This window comes from Pelobates fuscus, chromosome 11, assembly GCF_036172605.1.
Source record: "Pelobates fuscus isolate aPelFus1 chromosome 11, aPelFus1.pri, whole genome shotgun sequence".
Lineage (NCBI taxonomy): Eukaryota > Metazoa > Chordata > Amphibia > Anura > Pelobatidae > Pelobates > Pelobates fuscus.
In genome coordinates, this window is record NC_086327.1 from 107,092,078 (window position 1) to 107,107,871 (window position 15,794).

At 44.6% G+C, this 15,794-nt stretch overlaps 1 protein-coding gene across 4 annotated transcripts in view; it reads right to left on the reverse strand.

Moving 5' to 3' along the window:
- The window catches only part of TMEM240 (transmembrane protein 240), a 131,730-nt gene that overhangs the window by 103,679 nt on the left and 12,257 nt on the right, over positions 1-15,794 (reverse strand). The window contains exons 1-3 of one of the 4 annotated variants that reach the window (XM_063436418.1): positions 8,896-9,122; positions 8,246-8,760; positions 7,138-7,244 (exon numbers count right to left, since the gene is read on the reverse strand). In XM_063436418.1, coding sequence (XP_063292488.1) covers positions 7,138-7,244; positions 8,246-8,302 — 164 coding nt within the window. In that variant the 5' untranslated portion in view covers positions 8,303-8,760; positions 8,896-9,122. Of the gene's footprint in view, positions 1-7,137; positions 7,280-8,245; positions 8,783-8,895; positions 9,123-9,345; positions 9,421-15,794 lie in introns of those variants that run through there. The other 3 variants (XM_063436421.1, XM_063436420.1, XM_063436419.1) reach the window with 3 other exon arrangements.

Below are 15,794 nucleotides of genomic sequence, written 5' to 3' on the forward strand. Positions count from 1 at the left end.
GCTGTTCAAGTTACTCTGCTGTTCTTGTTTTCTTATTTCAGGTTGTTTGGTATGGTTGATCGGATATTCCTATGTGTACTAGGCACAGAAGAGGGCCGCGGTGAGAAGAGATGGAGCGCAATTGGGCTTTCCTAAGGATACGGCTGTTCTATCGTGGTTTGGGTTCAGGGGTTTCAGTTGGCAGAGTATTAGTTTGGAACTGTTCCGCAGGATTGGTAAGGGGTTTATACCGGACGTGGTATTGGTTCACGGTGGGGGAAATGACCTAGGTCTAATCCATCAGCGCGAACTATTGAGGAGGATGAAGAAAGATGTAGATCGGCTGCGCGAATTGGTCCCTGGAGTGATTGTTGTCTGGTCGGAAATGGTGCCCCGTTTTAATTGGAGACACGCCAGGGACCCGGCCGCTGTAGCGAGGTGTAGGGGAAAGGTCAATTAGACCATGGCGGTTTTCATTCGCCGGATCGGAGGGGTGGTAGTGAGGCACTGGGAATTGGAAGTTATGCTGCCAGGGTATTTCAGGAAAGACGGGGTACATTTGTCGGACGGGGCTCTGATTTTCTTAACCTAGGTTTTCAGGATGGGATTGCCCAGGCCCTATTTAGGTGTGGTGGGGGTCGCACATGAGCTTAAGGTGGTCAAGTCACGTGCTGTGGCGGAATAGGGCGTGGGTTAAATTGGATTTAGGTGGAATAGAATGGGGATAGGCCAAGGTCTAGGCTGGAATAGGCCGGAAGGAAAAAGTGGTTGGTAGGTTCTAGCTCGTTGGTGGCTACGAACCTGGGGGTGTAGGTGTGTCTGGGGTACACACCTACGGTTAACATATTGGTTTTGGGGCCACTTTGGTAGGCCACGTGTAAAAAAGTAATGCACTATTGGAATGTTCATTATTGTTATTTGGTAGGGTCATTGTCAGGGGTATTGGGCAAGAAGGTCGGAAGTAATTAGTACTTGTGACAATGACCCTAAATTGTTAAATTATATATATTTATATTTATAATTAATAAAGCTGTGGACTTTATAATCCAACAGAAATTTGGTGTCTGAGTGTCATTTAATTACGGGTTAGCACATGCCGAATAACGACTGTGCACATGTCAAGGCAGTTATAACATATAGCACTGTAGCAAAAGACCCAGCAGACAGCTCGGACAGCTCCGAATATCTGGCAAGACTGAAGCAGTCTACTAATCATATCGTTTAGATCGATATATAAGAACGAGTTGCCTTAGATAATCATATTTTAGAATATCTATGTTTGTGTTCGTAAAGTCTAGACTTTTTTTCCATTACTTACAGAATGCTTAATGTGAATTTCAGGTACAGCAAAAAGCTTTATCCAGTATTGCTATTTGGACACGATGACTTGAGATTAGAAAATAATTATGAGTCAGCTGCGAATTAAGGTGAATGGGTGAGCAGTTTTTATAAAATTATGTTCTACAATTGCCTTGTAGCAGATGTTCAAAGACAGCAATTATCTCTTTGCGTTCCATAGACTGCTGTGTGATGTGTTCCAAACCTCTCATACTGTAAAGAGGTTATTTTTTTGAAGTGGCCTACATTGTAACACCATTATAAAAATTAGTCAACCCCCTCCCCTCCCGGATGTTGGTGTGATCCAGATTTAGCTGATAAAAAGCCAACTTCATTACATCTATCTTCACTCTTTTTACACATTTGCCAACGGTCTGTTAATTATAAACAGATTAGCTAGTTTCATGTGGGTTTAAATATGACAGCACAAAAGTTAGATACAAAATCGCGATCTTTCAACTTTGTCACTAATGATCTTTTTTTACGGTCCAGGAGAATGCGGCTAAAAATTACCAAGAGAATATATTTCTCCGGTGATACAGTAAACTACAGGAATACTAAATTTAAACTCGCTTAAATGTAACTGTCTAGTTACCTTCTAAAAATAAAATGCCGGTTTAAGGCAAAAGAAAACAAATCTGAGCAATATTAAAACTCACTGGCAACCTTGAATTCATAAGTAGGACTTATCATTTTATTTTCAAAGCATTCTAAAGATCGGTCTTTGAAGGTGTATTCATATATAGCTGTGCTACATTTACCGTATTTAAGGTAAGGCAATTATAAAGTAGTTAAATTTTCTCTGTCATCAGACATTTTCTATGTCATCAATACATCTTTGTTAAATGCCTATATCTCTGGTTGATTATCTAGATCAGGAGTAGGCAACCTTCAGCAATCCATGTGTTGTGGACTACAACTCCAGGTGTTGTGGACTACATTATGGGAGGTGTAGTCCACATCATCAGGAAGGCGAAACATTGCCTACCCCTGATCTAGATTGATGTTTGTTTGTTTGTTTGTTTTCATTGTAACAGATTCCAAGTTAATTATAATTTAGATTTTTCTTGGGTACAGTGGGAACACTGCATTGGACGGAATTGTGATTAAACAAACCCTCTCTTTTTAGAAAAAAAAACCTGACACTTCCACACTGAAAGACAGTCTTAAAGGGACACTATAGTCACCAGAACAACTGCAGCTTAATGTAGTTGTTGTGGTGTCTCAAGCCTCTCCCTGCAGGCTGAGCACTGTAAATGCGACATTGCTGGCAAGTAACAACTCTAGGTGCAGTCACTCAGACGTGCACCTACTCTTGGCACGGAGAAGCTGAACGCTGCCCGCAGAAGCGCTTTGATTCAGTGCATCTCTATGTGGAGATTTTTAATTGTGTGAGAGTATCAGCTGACCTCTCTTGGCCAACAAGTGAGTGCCTGTGCCTCAAAATCTGTACAGAAGTTACATTTGCCCCATGATGCTGCCGAGGTGGCGCTACACATCCGGCAACAAAGCGGTTAAATTTTTCACAGTGAAACTCTGCACATACAGACTCCAGGCACCACGTTCACTTCAAATTACTGAAGTTGTCATGGTGCTTGAATTTACCCTCTAATCTGCTTAGAATATAATATACGGTGCTACACTTATTGTGAAGACTAATCTAAGTCATATTCTCTGTAAATCTTCAGTACAATGGACATCCCATATATAGTTCAGCAATTATATGTAAAAGTTTCATAGCATGAAATATAGGATACTCCTCCAGGCCCTAGAAGTCTATACACGGAGATAAGAAATTCTAAATTGAACTAAATTTGAAATACAGGAAGTTTAAACATTAGATGTATCGCTACAGGAAGTGTTTAGGAAGGCTGTGCAAGTCACATGTAGCGAGGTATCACTAGGGCTGTATAAACAAAGTGATTTTGTTTATGGTAGAGAATCTGAGCAGTGAAACAACAGGGGCATGATCTATACCCCAAAACTGCTTAATTAAGCTAACATTGTTTGGTTGCCTATGGTGTCACTTTAAGTAGGGGATAGTTTTAGGTCATGAGTAGAGCATAAAGGCTGAATAGTGGCATATATTAGTAAGAGCAGGAATGAAAAAAGGGCTCTCTAATTTTAAAATTTGTAAGTTAGGATAAAGAGAAAAATATTATTATTGAGTGGATGGCAGGTCATGGGAGAGCTTTGTCGAGACACCAGTGAAAGACAAAATATGCATTTAGAAGATAAACCATGTATCTGCAGTTTACACAGATTGATAAAGCAAACGGTTGTTACAAAGGAGTAAGCTAAAATAGCCAAGACAGGGATCGAATTAAGAAATGTTGTCATATCTTGAGTTAGAATGGGGAGAAGGCAGCTACTCAAGGAGATTTAATATGATGTAAAAGAAAGAATTAGACTTCAGAGAACAAATTACGTTTTTTTATTCATGAGAACACACCTCAGGCAAATATAGTAATCTCTTTGTAAATAGATTTCCAGGTCACGTTATTTTTTGTTGCATGCTAATCCGAGAATGGTGCACCTAAAGAGGCAGTTATTATTTTGTTAAAAATACACGACAATGAGTTTCTTCAGCCAACCCGAAGCCAAGATTTAACATCCCAGATATTTACCAGGTGAACTGTGGCGTACCTTAAAGGGGCGCTCTACCTGAGAACTGTGGGGTCACTTGGGGCCTGATGCAAGAAATATTCAGCCCAAATAAGTGTTTCGTCCTGCTACATATTTTGCGAGCAGTTGATACTGTCAAGATCACTCCAAAGTCATTATTAGTTATTACAGACAATGCTCCTTCACGTGACATATTTCAGAATTGTTTTAACCAGACATGCTACACTTGCTGTACACACCTAAGACTAGAGATGACTAATTTCTTCAAAGCAGCAAATAAGAGTGTCTCTTTATCAATCAAATGTTTAGTTTGATTTCAGGAACATTCGGATGAGTCAAAATGGTGACCAATATCACCAGGCAATTTGCAAAAAGCCTTGTGGGTAAATGTAAGCATGGTCAAATCTACAATCCTTTGCAACAATAACAGAGTTATTCTCCTAAGTGTGAATTGTTGCAAATTCAAAGTGAATCCCACAATTTAAAGCAATACCCAAACAGGAAAATTGGCCAAGTTGGCTATATTTTCATTTAATGTTGACTAATGGTTCCTTTGATTTGAAATTAATTTTAAAGTTCACTCAGCCACGTTTATTCATCAAAGTGAGAATTCAAACAAAATTTCAAATGTAGTTATGTTTGCATTTTGGCCAATGTGGCCTTGAATTTAAAATTCACTTTGAGTTTTCACTATAGTGAAAAACCCTGAATAAGTCACACTTAGGCCAAATAGAAAAGATGGGGAAATAATCTCAACAGAATTTTCCCCCCATTTTAGATACTTAAGCAAAATATTTAAAGTAAATTGCCAAATCCCAACAGCTCTTTGTTTAGTGAATATACACCTGGGTGTGGGTCCCATTAGTTTCAGTCCAAGGTTTTTTTTTGCATTTAATTTGTAGTATAAATATGTTTCCACGTGTAGACTGTATGATGACCATGAATATATTGCTGAATGGGTTTTAAAAATCCCCAATAAATGTAATTGTTGCACGGGCTGGGACATTTGTGCCTGATATATATTACCAGAAAGTCTATAAAATGCTTTTTTTTTTTAAACAACACCAATAGATGTGTGCCTACATGAATCAAATTATTTCATTAATTACAACAATATATATTGATATTACAAATCATGCATACAGATTTCTACAAATAAAAACACAAAAAATATAAATCACAAACAAATATTAGATGGTTGCATTCAGTAACAAAAAAATAATAGAATAGTACATATCATTGTTTTGGGATGCCTGAGCATGATTTGTGTTGTAGTGTAAAAAGCACTAGTAATTCCCCACTCCTGCTTTTTAGTATTACGGCAACCATGAGATTCACCCAAGAACTGTTCATGTTTAAAAAAAAAAAAAAAAAAAGTGGAATAATACAGACGTCACAAATGAGTTATGTGCAGTGTTGTTTACTGGAGTGAGAATTCAAAGTGAATTGTAGAATTAAGGCCAGAGTAGTCAAACTGACTTGGAGAATTTCTCAATTCGGCTATTTTGACCTTAAATTTGCAATTCACTTTGATTTTTCACTTCGGTGAGTAACCCTGAAAATGTTAGCGTAAAATAGGGGTTTTATTTGCTAAATAGTGGTTTGTTGAAAGCTGGGGTGAAATAACAATTAAAATGGGAATTGAAAATGGATCTTGGCCTAAAATTCACAATTCACTGTGAATTTGGTTTTGAATTCCTGATAATTTCCAATTCAATTAATTAACTGTCAGTGTTAGAATTTAGAATTTAACCGCTGAGGTAATAAAGTTTATTATGTTTTTTTTTTTTTTTTTTTTAATACATTATTTTGGCTACTAATCGATTGGTAAAATTTAGGCCAAAATAGAAGATTTTCAAGCAGATGGTTTTGTGTGTTTTTGTGTCATTGTATATTGACTATGTCCACTACTTGGTGAATAAACCCCATAAAATCTAGATGCACAAACAGCAAGTGTACACCAACAACATAACATCAACAAGCCCATATTGGTACCAAATACAGATCTAAAACACTGTATTTCAAATAATCAGTATCAACTGACATTGTAACAACAAATAACTGAGTAACTTATCACCTGTGTTAATATAAAAATACACAATCACCTCCCTTGATGTATGCATGATAAATGCAAATAAAGTGTTGGCCTAGATGAGGATGGGGGTGAATGATTTAATAATTAATTTGCTGCCTAGTGTGCATTAGAAACACTTTTATGTGCAATGGTGATTAACATATACCAACATGTAGACTGTGTCACAGCATTTTTAAAAGTGAAAATTTGAGTTAAATTACTGGAGTGTAAGGTTAAGTATAAAAGGGGTTAACAGATTGATTATTAACCTTTGACATTCTAAGTGTTTTACACTATAAATCCCATGATACACAGCAAGCCATTATATTACCTTAGCCCATGGTATCAGCAGGCAATCATCTCTTAATTCTTTAAAAAAGCACATGGGTATTGCCTATGTTTGACCCACTTTTCCAAGCACAGGATAAAACTTTATGATGCACCAGATCTACATCCCATTAAAGAGTTATATGTAAATGAGATGTACTTTCATTCACTAGCAAGTTCCCAGTGCTGCCTACAGAGCCAATCTGAGGGTTTATGTTGCCAATCTCATAACTCGGCTAGTGAAGTATCTGTGCCCCAGCCTGTGTGTTGCCACCATGCAAGTGCCTGCACCATTTTAGAATTAATGTAAATTACTACTGAATACAACATCAAACCATTACTGGACAGTTATCAATTAGCCATGGCCATGCTAGCTAGAGTGCAAGCTCTGTGGGGGAGGATATTTTTTAGTCTTCCCCCAATATTTCTGCATTAGTATTGCAATGGATTTGGAATGAACCCCATGCAGGGATAAGTTAGCCACATTGTGAAAACAGAGCACGCAGCAGAATTATACCCCCCATCAAATTCCCTGCAGGCCCTTCATTTGGTCATTGAGAATGAATCCTGAGAGATTAAGGCAATGAGCAAGCTTCATGATCATGCAAATTAAACGCACACAATTAATGGAGTGAGTTTCTATGGGATTCCCAAACCTTCAGCCTGAATCCAGAACCAGCCAGCAGGGTATTGTACTCAATACAATGCAATCTGCAGCATGAGCTGTCTAGGGTCTGTGCTGAATGTCTAAGCAATTCTATTAAATAAGGGAGCAAAGAAAAACAGGCACTCACCTTCCACAGTTGCAATGACAAACACGATCTTCTCCTCTTAAATGCGGTAAGATATAATTGTGAAATCGGTCCAAAAGAGCGTTCATGTCCATCAAGCAAGCTATTGCCTGTAAGAGCCCATAACCAAGGCATCTGGTCAGCTCTAGATGATGGAATAAAACATTGACTCTAGTTTGCTGGCTAAAAAAGACTGGAGCAGTCTTCAAAATACTGCCACTTCTTGTAAATGACACACAGTGCACACACACACTGACACACAATGCACACACACTGACAAGCAATGCATACACACTGACAAGCAATGCATACACACGATGCTCATATATACTCACTGCAATATAGTCATTGGGACAGTCTCAATGAGATACACAAACACAGGCATTGATAAGTAACTAGGTCACTGACACTAGGCACAGGCAGTCACTGACACTAGGCACATGCACACGCTGACACTAGGCATAGACTGCCACTAATCAAAGACAGCATATGCATACACTGACACTAGGCTCAGGCAGTCAAATACACTATGCACAGGCACTAACTGACACTAGGCATATACTGACACTAGGCACATACTGACACTAGGCACATACACAGACTGACACTATGCACATGCACACACTGACACTAGGCACATACTGACACTAGGCACATGCAGTCACTGACACTACAGGCAGTCACTGACACTAGGCACAGACTGACACTAGGCACATGCACACACTGACACTAGGCACAGACAGTCACTGACACTAGGCACATGCACAGACTGACACTAGGCACAGACTGACACTAGGCACATGCAGTCACTGACACGAGGCACAAGGTAGTCACTGACACTAGGCACAGACTGACACTAGGCACAGACTGACACTAGGCACATGCAGTCACTGACACTAGGCACATACTGACACTAGGCACATACTGACACTAGGCACATGCACACACTGACACTAGGCACACACTGACACTAGGCACATACTGACACTAGGCACATGCACACACTGACACTAGGCACATGCACACAGTGACACTAGACACATACACACACAGCCAACATGACATTGCTACAAATTAAAGAACATGCCAGGGAAGTGAGATGGACTCTTACCATAACAACGGACGCCCCCAGTACCATAAATATCATGGTGTTTGCGCTCATGTGCATATATATGAAATTGTCAAAGATGTGTCTAATTCCCCCAAAAAAGCAGTCTCTCTTCTTCTATTGCCTCCCTCTTCTCCGCAAAGGTCAGAATTGGTCATCTCCCCGCTCCCTCCCCCCCAAAAAACTGCAATCCTTGATGTTGAAGCAGGACCCACAGCATCCAGTTAAATATGTCTATAGATACACAGCTGCATACATTCGTCTGCTAGTTTATCCCCTTTCCCCCTTAACGGTTCCAAATCAGCACCCTCCCTTTGCATTTTTTGTCGTCTTAGGGGAGTAGGGGTCGCCTCAGTCTTGACTGCCCTTCTTCATCTAACCCCCCCTTTATAAAATAATGTGACAGTTACAGCCCTCCCCTCTGTCTTTTTCTTTCTCTCTCCCCCTCTGTCTTAATCTTTTTTAGGACTGTCACATTGCCTTCCTTGCAAACACCCCCTCTCTGCATCAACTGATAACTGGTCCAGCAAAAATGAAAAGAAAAAAAATAATTCATTAATAATAGAAAAAAAAATCAATAAATAATGCAAGGATTTTCTTTGCCAAAAAAAAAAAAAAAAAAAAGAATAAAAATAAGGGTGTTATCTATATACCAGCAAAGCAGAGGTTGTTAACCACTGGGACATCATTCTCCCATAGCGACATGATGGCTGATCACTTCCTAATAGCCTCTCCCCCCAACCAAAAAAATAAATAAATAAAATAATAAAAAATAAAAAAATCCTAAAGGCTTATGTAGGAGAGATGCACACAGAGCTCTAGACAGCACAGCGGAAGTGGGGAGGGGGGGAAGTGGAGCCCTGTGTCCCCTCTAGAGAGGTAAACGTGATGTAGAGAGGCATGCACGCCCTGCTCACACTCTGTGACATTGCAGACTGCATTGATATTCCTCACCACGCATGCCTCCTCTGGGTTTCCACACACATACACTCCACTATGGTAATAACCTCAGCCATTCTTTACAAGTGGATACAATGTATTCGGACAGCCCTTTCTAGAAAGCGGAAACTGAACACACACACAAAATCACCACTCCTACCCACCTTTTTAAAAAGCCATGGGCTAGCATGGGAAGGGATAGGTAGACAGGTACCTGCACACAGCTTCCTTTACTTGTGAACAGCTGCACATGGAGAGAGAGAGAGAGAGAGAGAGAGAGAGAGAGAGAGTGTGTGTGTGTGTGTGTGTGTGTGATTCTGTAGAAAATACTGTTATTTTCATTACTTCATTATGTGAATATAGGCAGCCAATTTAGCAAGCACGGTTTCCAGATCTCCACCACCACACCAAATAAAATCTTAGCTGTGATCATTTTCAGTAAGGATGAGACACTGTGTGTGTGTGGGTGCATGTTTAATGTAGTATAACTACGGGAAATATATGTCTCTACATGCCTCTCAACTGTCCCAATTTCGGTGGAACAGTCTTAAGTTTTGGATTGTGTTCTACCGTCCTGCCCAAGTCCCTAGGTGTCCTGCTTTTGGGTCCACCAGACACCAGGGGACTGTCCCCAACAATCATATCACAAGCGCATTATTAGAGGTGCTCGCACTATTTTTGGGGCACTAGAACCCTGCAGAGAGCACTGATTGCAGGGACAACTCTCAGTGGGACAGGCAGCCTGATGTGTATTCACACCAGGCTGACCTGCCAGCAATGTGGTCGGCATGTGCAATTTCTGGAAAGGTCTGTGGCCTTTACTCCCCTCCCACCTGTGTCCAGATTCTAGAACTGCCGATGTTCACAGATATGTATCTATACATATGTACACTGATGAGCCACAACATTAGAACCACCTGCCTAATATCGTGTAAGCAGTGGAGTACACACGATCCATGGGGCCCCGGTGCGAAAATTGATCCGTGGCCCACCCCTCCCCCCAGGGCCAGCGCGTCCATAAGGCGGCACAGGCGGGGGGGAATGCATCTTCGCCTATGTACCCCAAAATCCTTGCATCCTTGCACCTGCCTCCCCCACGCTTACTCTGCGTGGCCCGGGGCCGCAACACATTGCGGCAGGAGGCACCTGGTCGCAGGGCTGTGACCCCTGCGACCGCGGTATGTACACCAGGCGCTTTCGTGATTCTCACGTGTTCTGTGGGCACCTGGCTAGCAGGCCACCTTAGGGCCCCCAAAGCAGGCAGCCGTGCGTGTTGGCAAGGGAGCACTGTCCTTTAAGCTCTTCCTGCTCTGCTCCCTCTCATGCCTTGTTGTGATGCCGGGAGCCGGAATATGACAACACTCGGGACTTGGCATCTGTAGCGGAGAGCCGATCTTGCACAGCTATTCTCCACTAGAGATTCCAGTGAGGCTCAGGAACAAGGTGATGTTAAGTCCATAGGCAAGGTTTCCAGCAGGTAAAGTAATACAGCAGTATCCCCATCGCAATCCCAATAACTGGACGACACACAGTTTCAGGAGTAGTCTGACAAGCTTTATTCCACAGTTCCTTATAAAGCCCTCTCCCATGCAAGGGAGGAGGTTCTAACACTTAAGACATTATCCAATCTCTAAGTAGTAACCTCCCACAGATCTCCTCCCCTCCTCTAGCATCATAATCCCCTTATTGTGTACACAGTTTTCCCCGAGTTTTGGATGTACCCTAAATACTTGGGGTACATCCACAAATCCAACATCCCCAGATAGCTCTATTCTGGGGGACCAACATACTTAAAAATTAGCCCATTCGGATGAATGGTTCGTGAGATATGGGGTTCCAAAGATTTGACCGACCGCATGGGTAAAGTATCCGAAAACAGTTCCATGCATTTTGGCCCTGCGGTCGGTCACAAACAAGGGAATGAAAACAGGCGAATTGCCTGTGTTATAGAGCCTGGAGAGGGTTTGAATGAATTCCCTTGTTTATGGGGCTCTTTCTACCGAACGGCGGGTCATTCGGTAGTTTCCATACGAATTTCTGGAAGTATGGAGGTCTCAGCGGTGTTTGCCTAGTCAAGTGTCCGATTTTAGTTCCAGACACTCGACGGCAAAACACCGCTGTTCGGTAGTTTAAGATGGCCGCCGCCACGTGTTTGTTTCCCGAATGGCGGCCACCCAGAGGACAAAGACCACACTGCACTGATTGCCAATTACCTGTTTGCAACATTGTTGCAAACGGTAATTGGAGGCACACTCATTCCTGGGTGGTCTGGTTGTTCGGTAGTTTCATTCCCTTGTTTTATTTGAATGATTCTACCGAACAACTAGAGGAATACAATTCTTTACATACATTTAACTGTCATTATACCCGGATACCATGCTTTCTATACATGTACATACACATTAAACCAGCCATATGACCAAATACACTTATTCTCATACATGTCGTGGGACAGCCCGGTACCAATCCGCTACACTGCTCCCCCTTGCCCACAAGCCGGCATACACAGTCTGATCCAACACGGATCGGCTTGGGGATGTCCGGGGGCTCACGGATCATTTCTCTAAGTCAGTTTGTCTTGACAACCCGTCAGCATTTCCATTCTGCTTACCCGGCCGGTACTGGATATTAAAGTCAAAAGGCTGTAGCGCCAAACTCCAGCGCAGCAGCCTGGCGTTGTCTCCAGCCACCCGGTTCAGCCAGACTAACGGGTTGTGATCCGTGAGCAAGGAAAAGGGCTGTCCATATAAATAGGGTTGTAGCTTCTTTAGGGCCCACACCACAGCCAGGCATTCCTTTTCGATGGCGGCGTAGCTTACTTCTCGAGGTAACAGTTTGCGACTGATGTAAGCCACTGGATGTTCCCCGCCATCGGCCCCGACTTGACTCAGTACTGCCCCCAATCCAAACATAGAAGCGTCTGTGTGAACAAGAAAACGTTTAGTTGGATTGGGAGCTGCCAAGACAGGGGCATTTATCAGTGCATTTTTCAATTGTTGGAATGCCTGCTCACACTCCGGGGTCCAGTTTACTTGGCGGGGAAGGTTCTTACGGGTCAGGTCAGTGAGGGGTTTGGCCAGGGCGCTATAATTGGGAACAAACTTCCGGTAATACCCTGCTGTCCCTAGAAACGCTAAAACCTGGGTCTTAGTCCTAGGGGTGGGCCACTGGGCTACAGCCTCTACTTTGGCGGGTTCGGGTTTTTGTTTACCGCACCCTACTCTATGTCCCAGGTATTGTACCTCAGCCATGCCGATACTACACTTGGCCGGCTTCAAGGTCAGACCTGCTTCCCTTATCCTATCTAGTACAGCTCCGATGTGAGCTAAGTGTTCCTGCCACGTATTGCTAAAAATAGCAATATCGTCCAGGTAGGCACATGTATAGTCCTGGAATCCATCTAGGAGTCGATCCACCATCCTTTGGAAGGTGGCTGGGGCGTTTTTCATCCCAAATGGCATGACCTTAAACTGGTACAAGCCAAATGGGGTGACAAAGGCCGACTTCGGGATGGCGTCTGGGGCCAGGGGGATTTGCCAATACCCTTTACACAAGTCAATAGTGGTGAGGTATTGGCCCCTGGCCATTCTGTCCAGTAACTCGTCTATCCGGGGCATCGGATAGGCGTCAGATACAGTCTTCTCGTTCAATCTCCTATAGTCCACGCAGAAGCGGGTCGTACCATCTCGCTTTGGTACGAGGACTACAGGAGATGCCCAAGGACTGTCTGAGGGTTCAATCACCCCCAGTTGGAGCATTTCGTCGATCTCCTTACGCATGTTTGCCCGTACCGCTTCTGGAATGCGGTATGGCGTCTGGCGCATGGGTAGTTGCCCTGGGGTCTCGACCCGGTGAGTTGCCAGAGGCGTGTATCCAGGTACATTAGAGAACGTGTCGCGTTTCTCTTCCAATAGTTGCTGTACCTCGATCCGCTCCTGTGGGCTCAGCCGATCTCCCAGCGTAACCTCCCCTAAATCTCCGGACAGCTGCCCATCCCCCAGCAAATCGGGGAGGGGTAAGCTGTCAAACTCTTCCGTGTTAGGGGCACAGATGGCGGTTACCTCCTCAGTACGCTCGTGGTAGGGCTTCAGCATGTTCACATGGAGCATGCGTCGCCCCCCAGTCCCTGTGCAGGGGCCGATAATATAGGTGGTATCGCATCTTTGCTCCACCACCTTATATGGGCCCTGCCAGGCGGCCTGTAACTTATCATGTCGGACAGGTTTTAAAATTAGTACCTTCTGCCCGACCTGAAAGCTACGGTCCCTGGCTCCCCGATCATACCATGTACGCTGGCGGGTCTGGGCCTCCTGAAGGTTTTCCCGTACCGTCTTGGTCAACGCTTCTAGGCGGTCCCGAAAGGCCAACACATATGGTAGGATGGGAGTGCCATCTGTGCTCCGGTCTCCCTCCCAATGCTCTCTAATAAGATCCAATGGGCCTCGGACCCTCCTTCCAAACAATAATTCAAACGGGGAGAACCCTGTGGATTCCTGCGGCACCTCCCGGTATGCAAATAGGAGGTGCGGCAGGAATCGTTCCCAGTCCTTGTGGGTCTCTGCGAAGGTTCGGAGCATCTGCTTCAAGGTACCATTGAATCGTTCGCAGAGCCCGTTCGTCTGGGGGTGGTAAGGGGCGCTGATAATAGGCTTAATGCCACAGATCCTCCAGAGGTGTTGGGTGAATTCTGCGGTAAACTGGGTACCCTGATCCGAAATAATCTCCCTGGGTAATCCCATCCGGGAGAATATCCGCATGAGGGCATCCGCGACCGTCTCAGCGTGGATGTTGGTCAGAGCCACTGCTTCTGGATACCTGGTGGCATAATCTACGACCGTTAAAATATACCGTTTTCCTGACGGGCTAACTTTATTGAGGGGGCCTATCAGATCCACCGCTATTCGGCTAAAAGGTTCCTCTATTATGGGTAAGGGGTGAAGTTTAGCCTTCCTGCGATCCCCCCTTTTTCCCACTCTCTGGCAGGTATCGCAAGTCGTGCAATATCTGCGTACTTCCTGGCTAATCCCTGGCCAGAAGAAACTCTGGGTTAGTCTGTACCTGGTGCGACTAACCCCTAGATGTCCGGATAGCGGAATATCATGCGCTATCCGGAGTAATTCAGCCCGGTACCGCTGTGGTACCACTAATTGTCTCCTCGCTATCGGGTCTAACCCCGTAATCTGTTTGGTTGTTTCCCTGTATAAAAGTTGTTTATCCCAGATAAACTTCTCTCCCTCCGCCCCGGGGGAACCCGTGCCAACCTTGTCCCTATACACCTGAAGCGTGGGGTCTGTTGCGACTTCAGCTACAAATTCATTAGGTGGAGCCCAGGGGACACATTCTAGAGGGGGGGTAGGGTTGCTTACCTGGACCTCCGGCAGTGTGTTGTGGTCCTGGGTGCGGGCCTGTTGTCGGGTGACTACAGGGTTGACCTCTCCTGTGGTGGGTGACTGGGGCTCAAAAGCAGAAGTGAGCCTCCCCAGATCGTTCCCCAATAAAACCTCCGCCGGTAAATGTGGCATCAACCCCACCTCCACTTCCCCTGCCCCCGCTCCCCAATGTAAATGTACCCTTGCTGTAGGTAGCCGGTACACTGCTCCCCCAGCTACCCGGACGGCAACAGTTTTGTTCAGTTTTGCCTGATCTGAAATCAGGTGGCTCTGTACCAAAGTGATGGTGGCTCCCGAATCTCGTAATCCCCGGACTGCTGTACCATTCAGATATACCGTCTGTCGATGGTGCCGTAGATTATCCACATTGGCCTGGACCGGATCTGCCTCGTGCAGTACCTCCCATTGTTCCACAGTAGTAATGGGGACTGCGGAACCATATGGGGTGGTGACTAGGTCCTGGTAGTGGTGGGCTGCGGCCGCCCTGGGTGGAGGTGGGCCTGGACGAATCCAGGTGGAACGGTCCCGTAGCTGTGGGCATTCCCTTTTATAATGTCCCCACTTCTGGCAGTGGTGACAGGGGCCAGCGGTGGGTTGTCGGAACCGGGGCTGTGCAGCGGGTGGTGGAGGTGGTGGTAGCGGTCTCGGTGGAGCTGGGGTGTAGTTGTTTCCCCCGAATGTTTTAAAGGTTGCTTTTGGAGCTGCAGGTTTTTGTGACCTGCGTGCATCCAGGTAGTCATCCGCTTTCCTAGCCGCCTCGGTAAGGGAAGTAGGGTTTCTGTCCCTTACCCATTCCTGGACCTCATTGGTTACTCCCTCATAGAACTGCTCCATCAGCAACATTTGTATTACATCCTCCATAGAACGTGCCTTGCTAGCTTGCACCCACCCGAGCGCTGCCCCCTGTAATCGGCATGCCCACTCTGCGTGCGAGTCCTTCTCTGTTTTCTTTAGATCCCGGAACCTCCGCCGGTATGCCTCGGGTGTTATAGCATACCTGGCGAGTATAATTTCTTTCACTTTACTGTAATTCCTTATTTCGTCACTAGGTACAGTCCGATATGCCTCTGCTGCCCTCCCGGTTAACCTTCCGGCCAAAATAGGTACCCAGTCCTCTGCGTTAATTTTATGCAGTGCACACAGTCTTTCAAAGTCTTGCAGGAAAGCGTCTATATCTTCCTCTGCCTCCACATATGTTTTAAAAGCCTGGTATGGTATTTTAG